This window comes from Pelodiscus sinensis, chromosome 10 (genome assembly GCF_049634645.1).
Source record: "Pelodiscus sinensis isolate JC-2024 chromosome 10, ASM4963464v1, whole genome shotgun sequence".
In the NCBI taxonomy this organism is placed as follows: domain Eukaryota; kingdom Metazoa; phylum Chordata; order Testudines; family Trionychidae; genus Pelodiscus; species Pelodiscus sinensis.
The window spans coordinates 3,727,176-3,745,843 of NC_134720.1; the positions used below are offsets into that span (position 1 = coordinate 3,727,176).

The following is an 18,668-nucleotide window of genomic DNA, read 5'->3' on the forward strand; positions in this document are numbered from 1 at the left end:
TTGTACCAGTGGCGATGTGAGGGGGGGATCGTACCAGGTGCGCTGTGAGCTGGGGTGGGATTGTACCAGTGGCGGTGGGAGCGGGGGGTAGGAAGGCTGGTTGTACCAGTGGCGGAGAGCGGGGGGGGGGGGTAGGAAGGCTGGTTGTACCAATGGCGGAGAGCGGGGGGGGGTTGGAAGGCTGGTTGTACCAGTGGCGGTGGGAGCGGGGGGTAGGAAGGCTGGTTGTACCAGTGGCGGAGAGCGGGGGGGGGGGGTAGGAAGGCTGGTTGTACCAGTGGCGGAGAGCGGGGGGGGGGGTAGGAAGGCTGGTTGTACCAATGGCGGAGAGCGGGGGGGGGGGCTGTACACTGTGGCCGGGCGTGGCGTGCGGCGGGTCTGTGTGGGGTCTGTCCCGGAACGCGGGGGGCGGGGTCACCACGGGCTGGGCGGGGCTTTGCCCGGCCGCTCGGGGAAGGCCCCGCCCCGGGCAGAGTCCGGCGCTGGCTCGCGGCGGGGATGGCGGCGCGGTGCACGCGCGGCGCCGCGGCCGTGGCGCTGATCCGCCTGAGCCACCCGCCGCTCAACACGCTGAGGTACCGCCGCGCCCCTCCCCCCGCGCGGGGACCTGTTCTTGGGGCTGTTCCGGGCCCGGCGCCCCGCGTGTCCGCGGGCGGGGCAGGCTGGGGCCCCGCTCCCCTCAGGGGCAGTTGCGCGGGTGTCCCTGGGGCGGAGCCTGCCTGCAGCACAGAGTCATTCCCACGGCTCCTTTCTCCCTCAGCATAGGGGCGCTTGTCTGTGCAACTCGGGCTCTTTGCGACAAAGGGGCTTTGCTCTTCCTCTTCGCTAAGCTTTAGGAGAGTTGGTCAGAAGATAGGAATGTCTGCAAAATACCTTACAGTTCTGGGGGGGGGGGGATTGTCCCTACTAGGATGAGAGATCAGAAACACACATTATTTTGCTGGAAACACATTCAAGGAAGATTTTATTTTGGGGGGACCACAATGGAATTTCCCTGCTGCCTGCTTCACAGCTCTTTTCACTTTTACTTCATTGAAAAGAGCGTTTCTGGCTGGCTGCCCGAGAGGCAGAGAGCTGTCATGCTCAGTCTCTGGCCCTCCTCCAACCCTGGAGCACAGGCTCTGAGCACCTTTGCTCTCTGCCTGTTCAACTCCAAGCTCCCAGGCTTTACTCCCCGTCTCCCTGCAGACCAGGGAGACGGGGAGCAGCTTTTCTTGCCCCGGAGGACGGGGGCGGCGGACCGTGGCGCATCTGGGCGTCCCGCGGCTCCTGTCCTCCGGGGCGAGAAAAGCCCCATACGTAACTGCGGATCCGACATAAGTCGGATCCGCGTAACTCGGGGACTGCCCATATTGATAAAATGGAGAGAGTGCAGAAAAGAGCTACAGAAAGGATTTGAGCACTGAGAAAATGCCTTACAGCAAGACAGAAAGAGCTTAATCTGTTTGGTTCCTCAGAAAGAAGATTAAGTGGTGACTTGATAACTGTGTACAGGTACTGTTTTAGGGAGAAAATACCAGGTAGTAAAGGGCTCTTTAATCCTGCAGAGAAAGGCAGAACAAGAAGCAGTGGCTAGAAGTTGAAACCTGACACATTCAAATGGGAGATAAGGCACACTTTTTAAATAGTGAGGATGAGATGATTAATCACTAGAACAAACTACTCTGGGAAGTGGTGGATTCTTTACCACTTGACACCTTCAAATCAAGACTGGAAGGTACGCAATAGCAAAGCACAAGTCATTGGCCTTGGCTGGGTAATAGCATGAAATATGATATATGATCTATTCTAGACAAAATTATTCTTATTTGTATTACCTTAGTGTTTAAGAACTTACGTCATCTTTGTGGTCTTCAGTTATGCATGTCTGAATTCACCCATGCACCTCATTAGGTACACAGTCATCCAAGGCATTGGTTCCAGCCCGTGAAACTCAAATAAATTAGCAAAAACATCAAGGAGACCTGTGGCACCTTAAAGACTGACAGACTTATTTGAGCATAAACTTTCATGGTAAAAACCACTTTGTCAGATGCATCTGATGAAGTGGTTTTTACCCACAAATGCTTATGCCTGAATAAATCTGTCGGTCTTTAAGGTGACACAGCACTCCTCATTGTTTTTGCTCACCTTCGATTTTTCCTTTTTCGTGGATGTTAAGTAATATGCAGAAGGAAAACCTTTCTGCTATGAGCCTCCGAAAGTCTGAGGAGCGCCCATCTTGTGAACTCTAGGCTATGTCTACACTAGCGCGATCTTGCGCCAGAGATATGCAAAGGAGGCTAAGTGTGGAATATCGCTGCACCTCATTTGCATATCTAATGAGCCATCATTTTTGCAGAAGAGGCTCTTGCGCCAGAAGGAGCGTCTACACTGCCCCTTCTTGCGCAAGAAAAACCCTCTCGAGCAATGCCACTACGCTGATTATTTTCAGGAATAACGGCATTGTGCAAGAGGGTCTTTCTTGCGCAAGAAGGGGCAGTGTAGACGCTCCTTCTGGTGCAAGAGCCTCTTCCACAAAAATGGCGGCTCATTAGATATGCAAATGAGGCTCGGTGATATTCCACGCTTAGCCTCATTTGCATATCTCTGGCGCAAAATCGTGCCAGTGTAGACATAGCCTAAGGGTATGTCTACACAGCTGGGCTAAAGTTGAAATAAGCTGTGCAGCTTGAGCTACATCAATTGCATAGCTTAAGTCAAAATAGCTTATTTTGGTTTTTGGTGCTGTCTATGCAGCAGGAAGTCTGAGAAAGAGCACTCTTCCTCCGATTTCCCTTACTCCTCTTAAAACAAGGGTTACAGGAATCAGAGTAAGAAGTCCTCAAGCTTGACATTATTTTGACGTTCTGTCGAAATAAGTGCTTGTAACGTAGATGCAAACTATGTTATTTCAGAATAATGTTGGTTATTCTGAAATAACACTGCTGTGTAGATGTACCCCAAGTGTTTGAAAGAGAAACACTTTGTGGCACTTTAAAAAAAACAAAACAAAAAAAACCCCAAGAGGCAATTGAAGGAAGTTCACACACACAAAGCTTACCTAACTTTGTTGGAATTGCTGTTTATAAAATACAGGACAGGACCATTGTGATTAAGAAAACCCTCTGCATAAAAGGAATAGGAATAGAAAGCTAAGGTCATCTTTATAAGTATTCTCTCACCTTACGGGGCATACATTTAAAGACACAAATATAAATCGCCATTAAAATAGTTAACCAGTTAAATGATTACAATTATGCAGGGTAACTGATTAACCTTTGGAGGGCTAGTGCCCTCCAGGCAGGGGCCAGCCTGCTGGCCAGCTCACCAGAAGCATGGAGCTCTTTGAGCCCCATTGGCCCACCACCGGCTGGGGGCTGGTCAGGCTGGCTCCATTGCACCTTGGCTGGGGGTGGGGTATTGGGAGAGGGACAGTTACTAGGTAAGCATGCTGATAAATCTGCTGCCTACTAAGTAACCAGTTAATCTTTTCACATGCATGCGTGCACACGCATACATGTTGAAAGGTTTAAAGTTGTAGGAATATGTACAGTGAATTTTCACACCATAGTTAATGGATATACTCTGTCATGTTAATGAAATACATATGTAAATACAACTGGCCACGTCTATTCTTTTTATACTCAAGTTTTTCAGCTGTGATGTTGTGTATTATTATACTTATTCTAGGAACCTTTATTGTAAGTTATGTATTTTTGCAAGCACACTATAATAAGAATGCATGTAACTAACAATTCGTACACTGGACCTGTGTCATCTGCATGTTTTCTGGGCCTGATAAGAGTGAGAGGTTAGCTCAGAGTTAGGAGTTGCTCTTGGCCTTTGTCCTGCTTTCAATAAATATTGTTTTTCTTGCTAGAATTCTTTTTCTAAAAAAAAGTACAATCCTATTTATGAAAGAAAATAGCTGTGTGAGGGGAAAGGAAATACTATGTACTAGTAGAGTGTCAGTTATTCCCTGGGACAATCAGTTCTTTTGGGCTATGATAGTAAAGATGGGGAATGGAGAATAGAATTGCCCTGCGTATCAGCCTCATGTGACTGATTTCCCTAGGCTTGACAGAAGGGGTAACCTGACAAAGTCTTTCTTGCATAATCCCCCCAGTGCAAATTACCACACTTCTGAGCACGCTTAGCATAACTATTGACTATATGTGCACCGCAGGCACAGAAGTGCTTAGGACACATTTAATGCCTGTTCCTCAGAGGCACTTCCTCTTTGCTTGTATACATTTTATTCTATGTAGTGTGTTCAGAAGAATAACCAAATGTGTGTGTAAATATCACTCTATGTGCTGTATGTGGGGGTTTGTGTCCTCCCTTACAAATTAAAGTAGTGTTTCATATGTTCCTCTATTTAACCTGTCCATCAATAGCCAAGTTTGATGCTCCTGTGTCCAGAGCTCTGCTGGTAGAAGAGATAAATGGTACATAGTTGATATCGTGGGCGTAGAATAGGGATGCAACTAAGGATGTTAACTAGCAGTTAATTGACTAGTCGAGTAGTTAATGGAATTTTGTCGATAGGCACTTCCGCATTCCTCCTTTGAAATGTACAAGAGTCCACTGTATAAATAGTAGCAGACACATAGTCCCTGGGCCAGAGTCCTGATACCCCAAAAAAACACTCCAGGCAGAATGTAGAATGCCATAGCTGCAGATGTCACGAGAGTTACACAATCTTTTTTTATTTCAGGTGGAGTTTTGATGGGAAGAGATTGTCTAAATGGAAAGAACAGGGAAGGGGAGGAGACACTGAAAGGCAGGGGGCACGAGTGCAGTAAAGAGACTGTGAAGGAGGGCTTGCAGCAAACAGCCAAACAGGACAGGGGGAAAGAAAGTCCCATCAAAACTGTCCAAAATATTGATGTCCTTGCCATCGTCCACAGGCCCCTGCTTAAGCTGCTCTTGCTGGCATTAGTCTCTGGCTGTCTTCTCTCTTCCATTTCTTTACCCAAGGCCACGTGGTAGCGGTGAGAGAGAAATCCATGTATGGCCAGATGGACCCCAGAGTGCGGTCTTGATTGACAGGATGGATGTGAGGAAGAGTTGATGGGAAAAGTCAAGAGTTCCAGCTTGGTTTTAGTTTCTGGAGACACCAGAGAGAGAAGCTGAGGTGTGGAACTGGCTGGAGGGAGGCTGCTTAAGAGTGAAGAGCTAGATTTGAGGCATCAACATACCAGTGATAGGAATGAGCCAATGAAATGACTTGGAAAGAGGGGAGGAGAAGAGAGACCCTGTGGGACGTCACAGAGAGGGCAAGAGGAGGAAGAGGCCAGATGTGAGCCCCTCAGATTTTGGGTGTGGGTATGCATCAGTTGATGATTCTCTGATTTATTTTAGCTCTGCAGTTATTCGATCTTTAGAGCAAGGAGTGAAGAAAGCAGCTACAGACCCTGCTGTGAAAGCTGTTGTGATTTGTGGGGAGAATGGGAAATTCAGTGCAGGTAAGATTCTCTTTTTATTTAGTGTTCACACACACAGAGTCAATTATTCCAAACTCTGTAGGAATTTGCCACAGTAACTATAAACATAAACAGCATTGTGTACAACTTTGTGAACCTTCAGAGTATCAGCATCGTCGTCTCACTATGCTTGTGTTATTCTAGTGGTAACAGTCAGCAATGATCAGATGTGTCTTTAATGCAGTGCTTCTCAGAGATGGACCAAATTAGGCTACAAAGGACACAATTTGTGTCTTCACATGTAGACAGCCCTGCTACATGTAACATTAAATATAGGATTTGCTTACATTGATAGGTGCTGGAACTAGAGGTGCAGGAGGTGGTGCAGCACCCCTGGCTTGAAGTGGTTTCCATTATAAACACGGTTTACAGTTTGATTGAATGGGTGAGGCTTTCTGGTTCCAGTCAACTGATAGGGACTGGAGCAGCTGGGTTGCTCCAGTCTGTGATAGGTCTGGCTGCCCTCCTCCCGCCGTCCCCCTGTTCCCACCCCGCTGCAGGTTACATGCTGGCTACCTGGGAGCAGGATTGGCAGGGGCTGCCAGCCCTGCTCCTGAGGAGCTCACTGCAGAGCCTGCCTCAGCGAAGCCTCCCAGGAGCAGGTCCGGCAGCGCTCCTGGGGAGGTGGCTTAGCTGCAGGCCCTGCAGTATAAAGCTTATTTATTTAAGCCTTATACCACAGAGCCCACAGGGCATGTAACCGCTGTGATTTTTAGCACATTATGTTTTGAAAAGCATCTTAACATCTCTAGTATAAACCAGAAACATTGACTCCAACGTCTGATAAATACCCAACATACAGAGAACAGAAATTCTCGTTGGTTCTTCAGCACTTACAGATAAGTGCTTGAGTCTATAGGACTCGGGACCTTGCAACAGTTACTTGGTCCTCCGATCTTCTCCAAAGTGTTTTCCGCCCACTGTGGCTCTACAGACATTAAAAGGTACTCTGAGGTTTGCATCTTTCCTATTTTCTACCAGCTTAGATCAGCCTCCAGCTAAGAGTTCATTCTCCTCATTTGATGCTTCCCACACTGGAATCCCAGCATCCAAAATTCCCAGCATTGTGTCTCCTGTTTCATATTCAATTTCTGTGTGTGTTGGGAAGTTTTGGCCCAGCCTGGATTTTCTGTCCTGTGAGTGGGACTGGATACCAGGGAATTGGGAAGGTCAGGCGGGATCCCTCATCCTTTGCCTACAGCAGTGATACTCTGACTGAGGCTCAGGAGCCGCAAATGCCTCTTTAATGTGTCTCCTGCAGCTCTTTGCAGCACATGACATCAAAACACTATGGTCCGGCCTACGCTTAAGGGGAAAGTTGTCTTAAGATACGCAACTCCAGCTTTGTTAATTACGTCGCTGGAGTTGTAGTGTCTTAAATCACATGTTGGCACTGTCCACACAGCAGGAGGTTGATGGGAGCACGCTCCCAGTTGGAATTAGTGGGTCTTGCTAGACTGAGGTTGTCTTCACTGAGGTTGGAGTATCACTGACTTAGAGTCTCTTGCTGCCCTCTAGAGGACATCTCACACACTGCTGAGGCAGACAGTGGCCTGTGATTGTGGAGGTAACTCACCCTGATTTGAGATCAGCTCAAGGAGCTAATTAGATGTAGCCCCATCAAGATAACCTGCAAAGAGAGAGAGAGAATGTGCCAGTAATTTTAGTGTTGCCACCTGCCCTGAAATGGAGCTACTGTTCGCATTCTGATTTTGACTGGCAGTGAGAGCCCTTGGTGATACAAGGAGTTGGGCTGATGGTGGATCCAGGTCCAGAACTGGGAGTTGCCGTATGTTGATGGTGGGCCCCACCTTCTCTCTGCTGCACTACTGCCATGTTGAGCTCTCTGGCTTGATGTCTGTCTATGGATCTGTTGCTGTCCCCCCACCCCTAAACTCTTAGGCTGTGCTAGAGGTGTCTTGTGGTGGCAGCTGCTAATGCTACATTGATGGTGATTGTTATAGCAGCATGGGAGTTGTTTTTCCTTCTCCATCTCTAAGGTTTTATGAATAGGTCCAGAGAGAGTCAAGATAAGGATTCCACCCAGGGGCAGGGGGTGTAAGAGGCAGGGGAAGGCATTGCCTTCCCAAAGTGCCAGGCCTGGCCCTGCCCCACACTCCACCCCCTGTCACCGCCTTTCCTCCCTGTGCTCCGGGGCTAACTCATGAGTGTGGGGCTGGGGACTACCCCTGCAGGGGGAAAAGGGGAGCTGGAGACCTGCCCCTGTGGAGGGGGAACTTGGCTCCTGTAGGGGGCAAGGCCTTGGGTGGAAGAGGTGGGGTTGGAAGGTTGCTCCCCCAACCTCAGGTTCACCCACCACCCAGGGTTGCTTCCAAAGGTGCTTGTGAATGAGTTTGATGATCTTTACTGCTTTCTTCATCACATCCAATCTGCTTCAGAGATCTGTGCATCATGACTGCTGTCCTTCAAGTTCTGGACTGAACAGTGGTCCATAGTCGCCCAGCATTAATCCCTACTTGTTGGTCCTGAAGGGTGTTCTAAGCAAAGACGGGCACTCCCTGCTCTGCTGACTTTTCATGGTCTTGTTAAGCTCCTCTGTGTTTCCGCAGGTGCTGATATTCGAGGGTTTTCCTCCTTTCCAGCAGGAGACAGCCCCAGTCTGACATCAGTAATTGACCTAATAGAGAAAAGCGAAAAGCCTGTGGTGGCTGCTATTGAAGGCATGGCATTAGGAGGAGGACTGGAAGTGGCATTGGGCTGTCACTACAGGATTGCACAGGCACAGGTAATATGCTGTTAAGTGTCCAGAGTCCAACAAAGGGCAATAAGTGGGTTAGAAGGAATGCCCTCCTATGCCGGATCGTGCCCAGCATACAGTGCTCTGAATGGAAGGGGAAATGAGCCATAGGGAACCTGAGGCTGCACTAGGAAGAGTGCTGCTGTATGGCTTTCCTGGGAGCAGGAGAGACTAGAGGGGAGGGCTCCTAATCAAATGCCTCATTTGCATTCTGAGGAGCCCATTGAACAACTTCATCTGCAGCTCCTCCAATTCTCTCCACTGCCATTATGAGTAAGGGAACAGGTGCACACGAAGGGTATGTCTAGACTGCATCTCTCTGTCGCCAGAGGGATGTAAATTAGATACACCGGCATTGCAAATGAAACAGGGATTTAAATCTCTCGCACTTCATTTGAATAAAAATGGCAGCCGCGTTTTGCCGAGTTAGCAGTTTGTCAGCAAATAGTGGCTGTCAAGACGGGGATCGGGTGACAAAGAAAGCCTTTGTTGGCCGATCCTGTAAACCTCGTTTTACGAGGCATAAGGGATCGGGCAACAAAGGCTTTCTTTGTTGCCCGATCCACGTCTTGACAGCTGCTTTGTGCCGACAAACTGCTAACTCGGCAAAACGCGGCAGCCATTTTTATTCAAATGAAGCGCGGGATTTTTAAATCTCCACTTCATTTGCAATGGAGGGACGTAGTCTAGACATACCCGAAGGGTGAGACCTAGGCCCAGTCTGCATTACAAAGTTAATGCCACATCATATGATGGAAGTGGGATAGGAAGCTGCTAGCATGGAGATATCTAAAGACTACAAAGTTTGGGGAGTCCTGGACCATTTGGACCAATAAGTCAACCAGGGTCTGCAATATTTGGGACATACACCACAGGCATTTCTGCCCCAATCACTCCTCATCTAGGGGCTCCCAGGAAAACCTCAGCTTCATATACACTGGCCTGCAAGAACCACAGTTACTATATGTGTAGTCACAAGGGAGTGCATTTGTGCACTGAAATGGACTTTCCAATTGTAACGTTGCTGGCTTTCCAATTGTAACATTCCATGCTGTTAGTCTGTTAAAAGTTTGTATTGCGTTGCCCGAAGTGTTCTGCACATTGTCTGTCTGTACTGACTTACCACCCAATACATTTATATTTAAAAAAAACCCTTTGTTTCCAGCACATATTGCAGAATGAGAAGCAGAGCTTGTAAACATGCAGCACCACAGAACTGATTTCAGTAAACCACAGAGTAATTATACATGTGCAGCAAACACCAGACTTTTCGTAGTAGCATCCAAGCTCCAGGCCCAGAGATTACTCCAGCACACAATACTACTGTGGGTGACCATTCAAGTGTTCTTTCAAAGCCTTCCTCAACGGCATAGCTCCAAGTTGAGCTCTTGCAATGTCACTTGTATCTGGCTGTCCAAAGTCAGCCGACTGCTGCTCCACCTCCATCCTGGCAGCAGCTTTCCCCCTTGGGCTCTCAGATAACATATAGGCCACCACAGGACACGATGTGAGTAAACAGAATCCTCATCCCTTCATTCTATCAATGGCACATGCAATTGTTGTTCTGCATCTGCTGAGCTGGTGCTTGTGTCTTTGCTTGATGCTGTTGAGGTAGGAAGTGTCTGGAGAAGCAAAGTGTAGGCTGGGCCCCCAGAATCACTAATGTTTCCGTATCACCAGTGGTAATTCACCGGTTGGGAAAGAATGTCCCTGCTTGCAGCTTTCCGAACCATCCTGTGTGCTTAAACATGTGAATGTCATGCATCTTCTCTGATCAGCCCACACTGGCATCAGTCACGTGTCTGCAGGGATTTACCAATGCTTGCCTAGCCACAGAGTAGCACATTCTATTGCTATATTATGTACCAGAAGATTTAACCAGCATTGCCTGGGTCCTTCAGGACAGGGGGAGTGCAGGAGTCAGGGCAGAGCCTTGGAGGAATGGGGGTCAGGGCAGGAGGCTGGGGACGTGGGGGGTGCATGAGCCATGGTGAGGGGGTTAAAGAGGGGCTCGGGGCTGGGGATGTGGAAGTGTGAGAGATTGAGGGTTAGGGAGTGAGGAGGGGCTTGGGATGGGGAGGTCCCATCTGGCAGGGCTTTCCCTTCCTCCTGGCCGGCAGGGACCATCCACCCCCCTCCCCCGCAGCTCCTCCAGTTGGCAGGGTCTTTCCCCTCTGCCCAGCAGGGTTTTCCCTGTCTCCCTTGCTAGGGTTGTGGCGAGGGGCTGGGGGAAGGGTTTGGGGCAGAGGGGCTTCTTACCTGTCTGGTGGCAGGCAAGATGGTAGCCTTTCTTGGTGCAGCTGCCTCTAGTAGTCACTCTGCAGTATAGCTCTCCCCTGAACTCACTGCCCCCAGTGGCCACTGTATCGCATTCCTCCTCTCTGCCACCTTCCTTTCCATGTTATGGAAAACAGTCCCATTCTAGGGACTTCCCGTTTTCCTGGCACAACCAAACCCTGACCTTGCTTTAAGTTAGGAGAGGAGGAAGCTGAATACCAAATTTGGTGGTCCCACCTCTTACTGTTTAGGAGGAGTGTTTGAACAAATGGACTCACAGATAGACAGGCAGACTCAGACAGGCGGACACGCTCAAATATATATCTAGATTAAGGTGGGCAGGTGCCAAAATAATGCTTCCTGCAGAAGTATTGGACAGCAAAAAGGGCTGTGAGGGCTTGTGGAAATAAAAAAAAGCAGTCATTTTGGGAGATGGGTGGCATTATGGGATGGAGAAAAGTGCATACTGGGAACTTGATCCCTAGTTCCTAGAGATTCCTAGGTGAGTCATTTCTGTCCCAAAAAACATTGCAAAAAAATCCCCCAAAAGCATTGCACTGGAGTGCTGTGGGTGGCACAATGGGGTACCTGCCCTTGATGGAGACATGCTTCATCTCATCCCCAATCTGAGGTCATATTCTACATGTGCCTATACATTAAAACCAGAAGGCCATTCCATTTTTTCGTGCACGTGTAGAACACCAATACAGTGTTGGAAGACTGAATTTCTATTCAGCTGTAGTATGCATGAGTGCCATCTGTGTCCAGCAAATAACCAGCACTTTTAAGCCTGCATAATTCATCAAATCAACACACAGTGTGTTCACCAAATTCCTGAAGGCAGATCTGTGAGCTAAGTTTACATCCCTACCAAATTTCAAGTTTCTATCACTCTGTTGTGGCATTAGAATTGTTTTGAAAGTTTATCAAAAGAGAATACATGGCCACACCGCTAATTAATATTTCCATTATGCAATATTTTCCATTATAATCACCCAGTTTCTCTTGCTTATAATTTGCTAAACTTTAACCATCTGGATGGTGATTTTTTCAGGTTTCAGCCAAAATGCTCGAGAGATGTTCTCAAGAATTAGGTTGGGGGAAATAGGCAGTTTTGCTAATATCAAACGTTTCCCCAGCCATTTCTTTGAAACGGTTCTAGTGTATCCATACCTTTGAAGCAGAGACCTGAAATTTAGCAGGTGATGTTTGTGGGCTCTGGGGGGCATCTTTTGCTTTTCCTACAACTTATCCAGATTTAGCAGTTATAAACTGCTGAAAATCACAATTTGTACCTTTGTAGGGCTTCCAAGAGCAGTTTGCTAGAAGGAATGGTGTATGACTGTGGTTATGCTGTGCTTGCATCTTCTGTATATAGTATATAATTACTGCTTTCTTTAATTAGATCCTCTGTTTACTTTCACTCGCCTCTAGGCCTGGGTAGGTCTTCCAGAGGTCACCCTTGGGATACTTCCAGCTGCTGGAGGAACCCAGAGACTCCCCAGACTGATTGGGGTCCCAGCCGCACTTGACATAATCACCACAGGTAAATTTCTGTGGCTTTGTTTAGGATGGACAGGTGTGACATGGGATCAGGTTAGCTAGCTCAATCTATTGAACGTGTTCAGAAACTCTATTCAGACAAGGCAAATTGTATTGTAACACATACTTGCTGGCTGAGTCAAATCCTGGTCTAGACAAAGCCAGACTATTGGACTGGACTCAGTGTATATATGTGTGAATCCACAAACACTGTGTGCAAAAAAAGTCACAGAAGAGTAGCCATGTTACTGTGTAACTTTAAAAACAGTGAGTCGTCCTGTGGCACCGTAGAGCCTAACAAAAATATATATAGTATCATGACCTTTTGTGGGCAAAACTCACTTCATTAGATGAGCTGGAGACGAATAACAGAAACCCAGAATTTTATAACAGGGAAAAAAAAAAGTACCTGTCAATTGTAAGACCGGTGCTAATGAGGCTAATTAAGTGGGCTGGAAGTGTCCCATACTTAGCTTTTGATGTAAAAATGCGGTGTTAAATACAGGGAAGGCTGGCTTTATAATGCGACATCCAGTTAATGTCTTTGTTCAAGCCCAGGGAAACCGTGTCAAATTTGCATATGAAGGTCAATGCTGCACTCTCTAATTGGCTGGTGAAATGCCTTTGTAGAACTCATTAATTAAATCTATTAATGAGTGCCCAGGCAGGTTAAAATGTTCCCCTACTGCTGTGGTCACCAATCAGACTATCATGGGGACACTGCCAGTCAATCGCGAGGCAGTGTTCCTAGCCTCTCCTTGCTCCGCCTCCCTCCCCCCCAATGAGGAGCCCGCGCTGGTGCTACAACCTCCTGCAAAAACAGAGCTAGCTCTGGCTTCCTGCAGCATTGGGGGGATGTCCCGTGGTTCAGAGCCAAAGCCGGATCTGGGACTTCCCCCCTACCATGCCACAGGAAGGGAAGACAAGAAAGCGCGCACACTGTTGTGAGTAGGGGAGGCGCATGCACACTTTCTTGTCCTCTCTTCCCCGTGCTCCGGGAGAGCAGGGGAGGTAGTTAAGATGGCAGTGCAAGATCTGGAGCAGCTGGATTTCTTAAAGGAGATGCATGTATGCTTCTTCCAGGACTGCCTGCAGATTCTGCCCCAAAGATCCTTGTCCCTGGAGACGCCTAGGTACCAGCCGAGCTGCTCCTCCCCCCTCTTTTCTGGCCGACCCCCACCAGCACCCTGTCACGTGCCCCCTGGCCAGATCCCCACCAGCACCCTATCACCTGCCCCCTGGCCAGACCCTCACTAGCATCCTGCCCCCTGGCCAGATCCCCACTAGCTCCCTGCCCCCTTCCTCTGGGTATACCTCCCACTAGCACCCTGTCCCTGGCTAGATCCTCACCAGTATCCTGGCACTAGGCTAGACCCCCCCTCAGCACCCTGCTCCTGCCCACTTCCTCTTGGCCGGACACCTACCCCCCAGCTTGCTCCTGTACCCTACTTTCCACCCAAATTCTACACCTCCTCCCTATTTCACTCACTGGCAACCACGTTCCACACACTGGATCCTTCATTTTTGGCCATACCCCAGAGTGTTGAGGGGCTCACAAAATCCACTAAGCCTGGAACCCCAGAAGAGTTAATCTGGCCTGAGGCCTTGAACCTCAGTCCTACCTACCTTCCCAATGGGGCTGCAGTTCCAGTGGAGTGAGGTGTTTCAGTAGGGGCCACATCAGTCGGGCTTGGAGGGGTTGTTTTTTTGCATCTCACTTGTGTGGTTCCCGACTGATTTTTCCATGGGTCAGTGACCTCTGACCCAAAACAGGGTCCCTGCCCCTCCCATAAATAAAGACAATGCTGAAACGTTTTGTATTGGACATAATATTTTGTTTAAAAATGAAGCCCGGCCAACAAGCCCCTATCTGGCCGCAGCATCATGACACTCCTGCATCCCCCCCCGACCCCAATCCTGAGCCCATCATATACCGGAACCCCCTGTCCTGAGCCTCTCTCATCCCCAATCCCTGCACTCCCACATCCCCAATCTTGTGCCACAACGCTCCTGCACCATCCACACACTGCAAATCTGTGTCCCAAGCCCATCATACACCCAACCTCCCCTGCCCTGAGCTCCTCATAAACCCCAACCCAAACTCCTGCGCCCCCACATCCACAAACCTGTGTCTTGCTCAGCACACCAACCCTCCACCTGACCCCAACACTCTCCAGCCTGCAGGGCCCTCCCTGAGCCATCATCCCCTTCTCCACCTCCTTCTGCATCCACATTCCCTCCCAGAGCTTGCATCTCTCACCTCTTCCCACACCCAGATCCCTCCTTACCGCCCCAGAGCCCACACGTCCTGTCTCAACCCAGTGAGAGTAAGGGCTGGGGACAGCAAGTGATGGAGAGGAGGGGAACGGAGAAGGTGTGGTCTTGGGGAAGGGATGGGGTAGATCTTGGCTTGCCCTGACACTTAAAAAGCGATCTTGGGTGTAAAAAGGTTGGGAACCACTGCCCTCTAGGTTTATGTGTGTTGCCATTTCGGATGTCTGATTTGTGATCATTTAGCCTTTGTCATGGAGACTGTCCAGTTTGGCCAGTATACATGGCAGAGGGCATTGCTGGTGCTTGATGGCACAGATCACTATGTGTGCAAACATTCCCTAGGCTACTTGTGTGTGACGCTATATAGTACAGAGAGGTGTGCATGCATTCATACCTGTGTGTGTTTTGCAAAATGCAAGCAGCTTGGGGTGTTGGAGAGGCTTTATAATCTCTATCTGTATATTTATTACCATTTTCTCTCTCATAGGAGGGAGTTCCCTTTTTGTGTGTACACACTAGATTACTGAAACCTTTAGCTAATAAAACAGTGGGACATTTTAAATGAAAAGGGGTTTTGCTCTCAGTACCCTGCTATGCTGAGAGGGCACAGCTGGGGAAAGAGGTGTACAACCACACTTTAAAGTTAATTAGAACAGGAGGAGATTGAGAGAACAGGATGTACCAGGCCTTCATCAGTTTTAACTGCTAGCTTCCCTTGGTTTTTCTCCCCTTTCGGCATTATCTCTGCACACCTGCTTTTGCCATTTTAGAGCCAAGTCAACTAATGGTTTACTTAGCAGAATCTGTTTGTGTCTGGTGTGACTGATGCATCCCAGTGGAGAACAGATCCCAGGCCCGGCAAAGGCAGGAGCTTTGTCAAATGGAGTGCAATGAAATCTCTGACAGCGGGAGGCTGAAGCTACTTTATTTCGCCATTGCAGGGAGACGGGTGCTGGCTGCTGAAGCGCTCAAGCTGGGCATCATTGATGAAATTGTGGAAGGAAACACAATTGAGGCAGCAATTCACTTGGCAAACAAAGTGTCAGGTAAGGGGAGAAGCGTAGTAATGAGCAGGCACCCATTGATGAGAAGCATCCAGGAGGAGAACAGCAGGGGCTAACTGGAAGGAGGCCTGCTGTGACGAGCTCCCTTCCTCTTTTCCAGACACCGATCTCCTTCCTCCTTGCTGGGCTTTGAATTTCACAGACCACAGGCTTTAAATACAGGGCAGTTACTGTCCTGACATGTGTCTGAACAACTCAGAAACATAGGTGGGCTTCAGGGAACTCAGCAAATTCAGATAGAGCAGATAGATGGGGGAAAATACTATTAAAGCATCACCAGTTCCCTATGGGCATACACCCTTCCCCACTGCGGAGGAACAGCATTGCCCCCGCTCCAGGTGGCTTCTTGGCTTGATAAGGAGTCACCCACTTTCCAGATACAGTAAGTTCTTGGATGGCCAGACTTGTTAGTGTGGAGCACAGCTCAGCTGTATAATCATTATTGGCTGCTTTAAGAGAACTCTTTGTAATGGCAAATCCCCAGCAAGGCTTAATGGCTCCATAAATCTGTCTCTAAATGCCCATTTTTCCGTGTCTGTAGCCATAAGCTGTTATGTTGCAGTTGTCTGAGAAGAGGCTGGGCTGCGGAGAGTGGAGAAGTGCTGGAAATGACAATTGTATGAAGAGGTCACTTAGAACCCAAAGATCACAAGGGCAGATTCACTGAGGCAGGAAACATTTCCATCACTGTCCTATTTTAGTGCCTCTTCTTGGGACAGCATCTTGAGCGCCTGAGAACCACTATGGGGAGCACCGAGTCAGCATATTCTTTAGCCATCTTGGCCATTTGCCTTTACCTGCCAATACCCCAACTTCTTCTGGTACAGTGTTTGTCATTTCCACTCTTCCCAGCATAAAGAAGTGGGTAGACACTTTGCTCTGCTGCTGCTCCCTTCCTAGTGGACTTTCCACCTTGGGGCCCTCGTGCCAAGGACTTTGCCAACAGAAGCTAGCGTATTCCAAAGGGCAAACAGAATTCTAGATGACCCTGTACACCATTTTTGACACTATTTAATTTATGGCTTCTTGTTCAAGATCAATGTCCTGCGGCACTCTATCTACATTTTGTCCAAGAGCTCTCTGGCAGAAGTGGTCATCTACAATAGATACTCTCTCCTGTCTCTGTGTTTAGATTATTTGTAAGCTTTTGGGTTTTTTTTAAATCTTTAGCAACAATCAGTCCATTCCATAAGCAGTCCTCCTTCCTCTTTTTTTAAACTCAAACAACTCATGACAATGTAAATCTAAAGCGCTAGAGATACGACATGGTCATATGCTTTTCTGTTCTAAATAAAGCAAAGAAACTTCTGCTCATCAACCCCATTTGCTTGTGTTGGATGAAAGTTCATGTTTGTCTGTCCTCTATCTTTTGGAAGAGAAGTTATTGCCCTTTGTCTTTCCAGGAAGCAATGATTTCACTCTGAAGTATGCTCCAGGGTGATGCTGGGGCCCGGTGTAGGAACCATACAAGTGTTTATAGCAGACACATGTAAGTGGGGTACATGCATCGTAGAGCTAGAAGATACTCTGGATTTCAGTTTAATATTAATTGAAATCAAATAAAGCCTCTAGACATGTGAATGATTATTTTCTTCTCTGTGACAAGTCAGTTGTGCATTGTGCAGTGACTGAGAATGATGAAAGCCAGCATGACCTCAGAGGAGAACCTCAGGACTGGATGAATCATCCAGTGTCTGTTCCTTGTTGCCATTTGCTTTTGGGATTTACATATTCACTGTCGTTACCAGAACATTTCTGTACTTCAATTTCATCCTCAGTGGCAAACAGAATTAATTCCCTGCGTGCTGAGGCAAACAAGGGTAACAGCAAGAGGCCCAGGGGCTCTTTAAATGGCTGTGTACCATTCCCTTACAGCTTACATAGCATCTGCTTCAGCTGTCCATTTTTCCCAAATAGCATTTTCAAAGTCAGCTCTGATTTCACATCTGCTCTGAGGATATGCCACCAGGCCTTGCTGAAGAACTCTGAAATCTGAACACTTGTCAGTGCACTACTTAGCTACATGATCCGCGGTCAAGATGAAAAAATGAGCTGGCACATGATAGATTTACGACAGTGATCTTTGTATACTGTACTTCTCTGTCACTAGTATGGCAAACCAACAGCATCAACTCCAAACTCCTTAAAAAGAGATGCAGCCGTCTCAGCTACTTGGGCTGCACTCATGAGCTCCAATGTCTGTAAGTGCTTCTGAGTTGGCTTCTGTATCTTATGGGAACCAACAACACAGTTTCATTGGAAATACCAGGATTTGAGTCCACACTCTTTGCTTAGCAGTAGGCATGCTTTCTGATAGGATTGGCGCGGGACTTTTTTTTCAGGTGCAAGGTGGATAATTGCTTATGAAAAATAATTTGTGGTGGCACTACTAGAATTTCTGTGCTTGGTCAGCTACTTGGTCAAATAAAGGGAAGATCAGTTTCAAATGTCTGCTAGTCCTGTAGATTTTATGGCAAAAGCTCAGTCTTTCAGATTTCATACTGATAGCCTGGTACTGTGCAAAGCTTCCTTTGTTAAATACAATATGTTCTTATTGGAATTTGTATATATAGTCTCAGCCTGTTTGAAGAACACACTTCATCCACAAATTGTTATGGAATGTTCCTAGTGAAGGATAGTGTGTGTACTCAGGCACAGGTCTGGGTACTTAAGGATAAGAATGCACAGACCCCAGCTACAGAGGTAATATTCAAGAATAGCATACTTCAGGTCAGCTACATAGTCTTCAAGCTATCTCCAGTTTGAGCCTCAAACAAATTAGCCAATAAATGTCTTTGCATCTGAAAAGATCCTTTAAGAAAGGAACAGAGATTAAATCGAAACCTACAGACAGGTTAATTTCTTGAAGAGCTATAAGCTGTGATTTATAGAATCATAGAGCTGGAAGAGACCTCAGGAGGCCATCAAGTCCAGCCCCCTGCTCAAGGCAGGACCAATCCCAATTAAATCAACCAGCCAGGGCCCTGGCAAGCCAAGACTTAAAAACCTCCAGGGATGGAGATTCCACCCCCTCCCTAGGGAACCCATTCCAGTGCTTCCCCACCCTCCTAGTAAAATAGTTTTTCCTAATGTCCAACCTAGACCTCCCCCACTGTAACTTGAGACCATTGCTCCTTGTTCTGCCATCCGTCACTACTTAGAACAGCCTCTCTCCATACTCTGTGGAACCTCCCTTCAGGAAGTTGAAGGCTGCTCTCGAATCCCCCCTCACTCTTCTCTTCTGCAGACTAAACAAGCCCAAATCCCTCAGCCTCTCCTCAGAGT

General features: G+C 47.8%; 1 protein-coding gene across 2 annotated transcripts in view; it reads left to right on the forward strand.

Annotated features, from left to right (window-relative positions):
• The first annotated feature begins 417 nt into the window (after nt 1-417).
• Nucleotides 418-18,668, forward strand: part of EHHADH (enoyl-CoA hydratase and 3-hydroxyacyl CoA dehydrogenase) — a 36,449-nt gene continuing 18,198 nt past the window's right edge. Inside the window, exons 1-5 of one of the 2 annotated variants that reach the window (XM_075937357.1) lie at nt 418-575; nt 5,347-5,450; nt 8,039-8,214; nt 11,938-12,049; nt 15,261-15,365. In XM_075937357.1, the coding sequence (XP_075793472.1) occupies nt 499-575; nt 5,347-5,450; nt 8,039-8,214; nt 11,938-12,049; nt 15,261-15,365 (574 nt within the window). In that variant the 5' untranslated portion in view covers nt 418-498. The remainder of the gene's footprint in view (nt 576-5,346; nt 5,451-8,038; nt 8,215-11,937; nt 12,050-15,260; nt 15,366-18,668) is intronic. The other variant, XM_075937358.1, reaches the window with a different exon arrangement.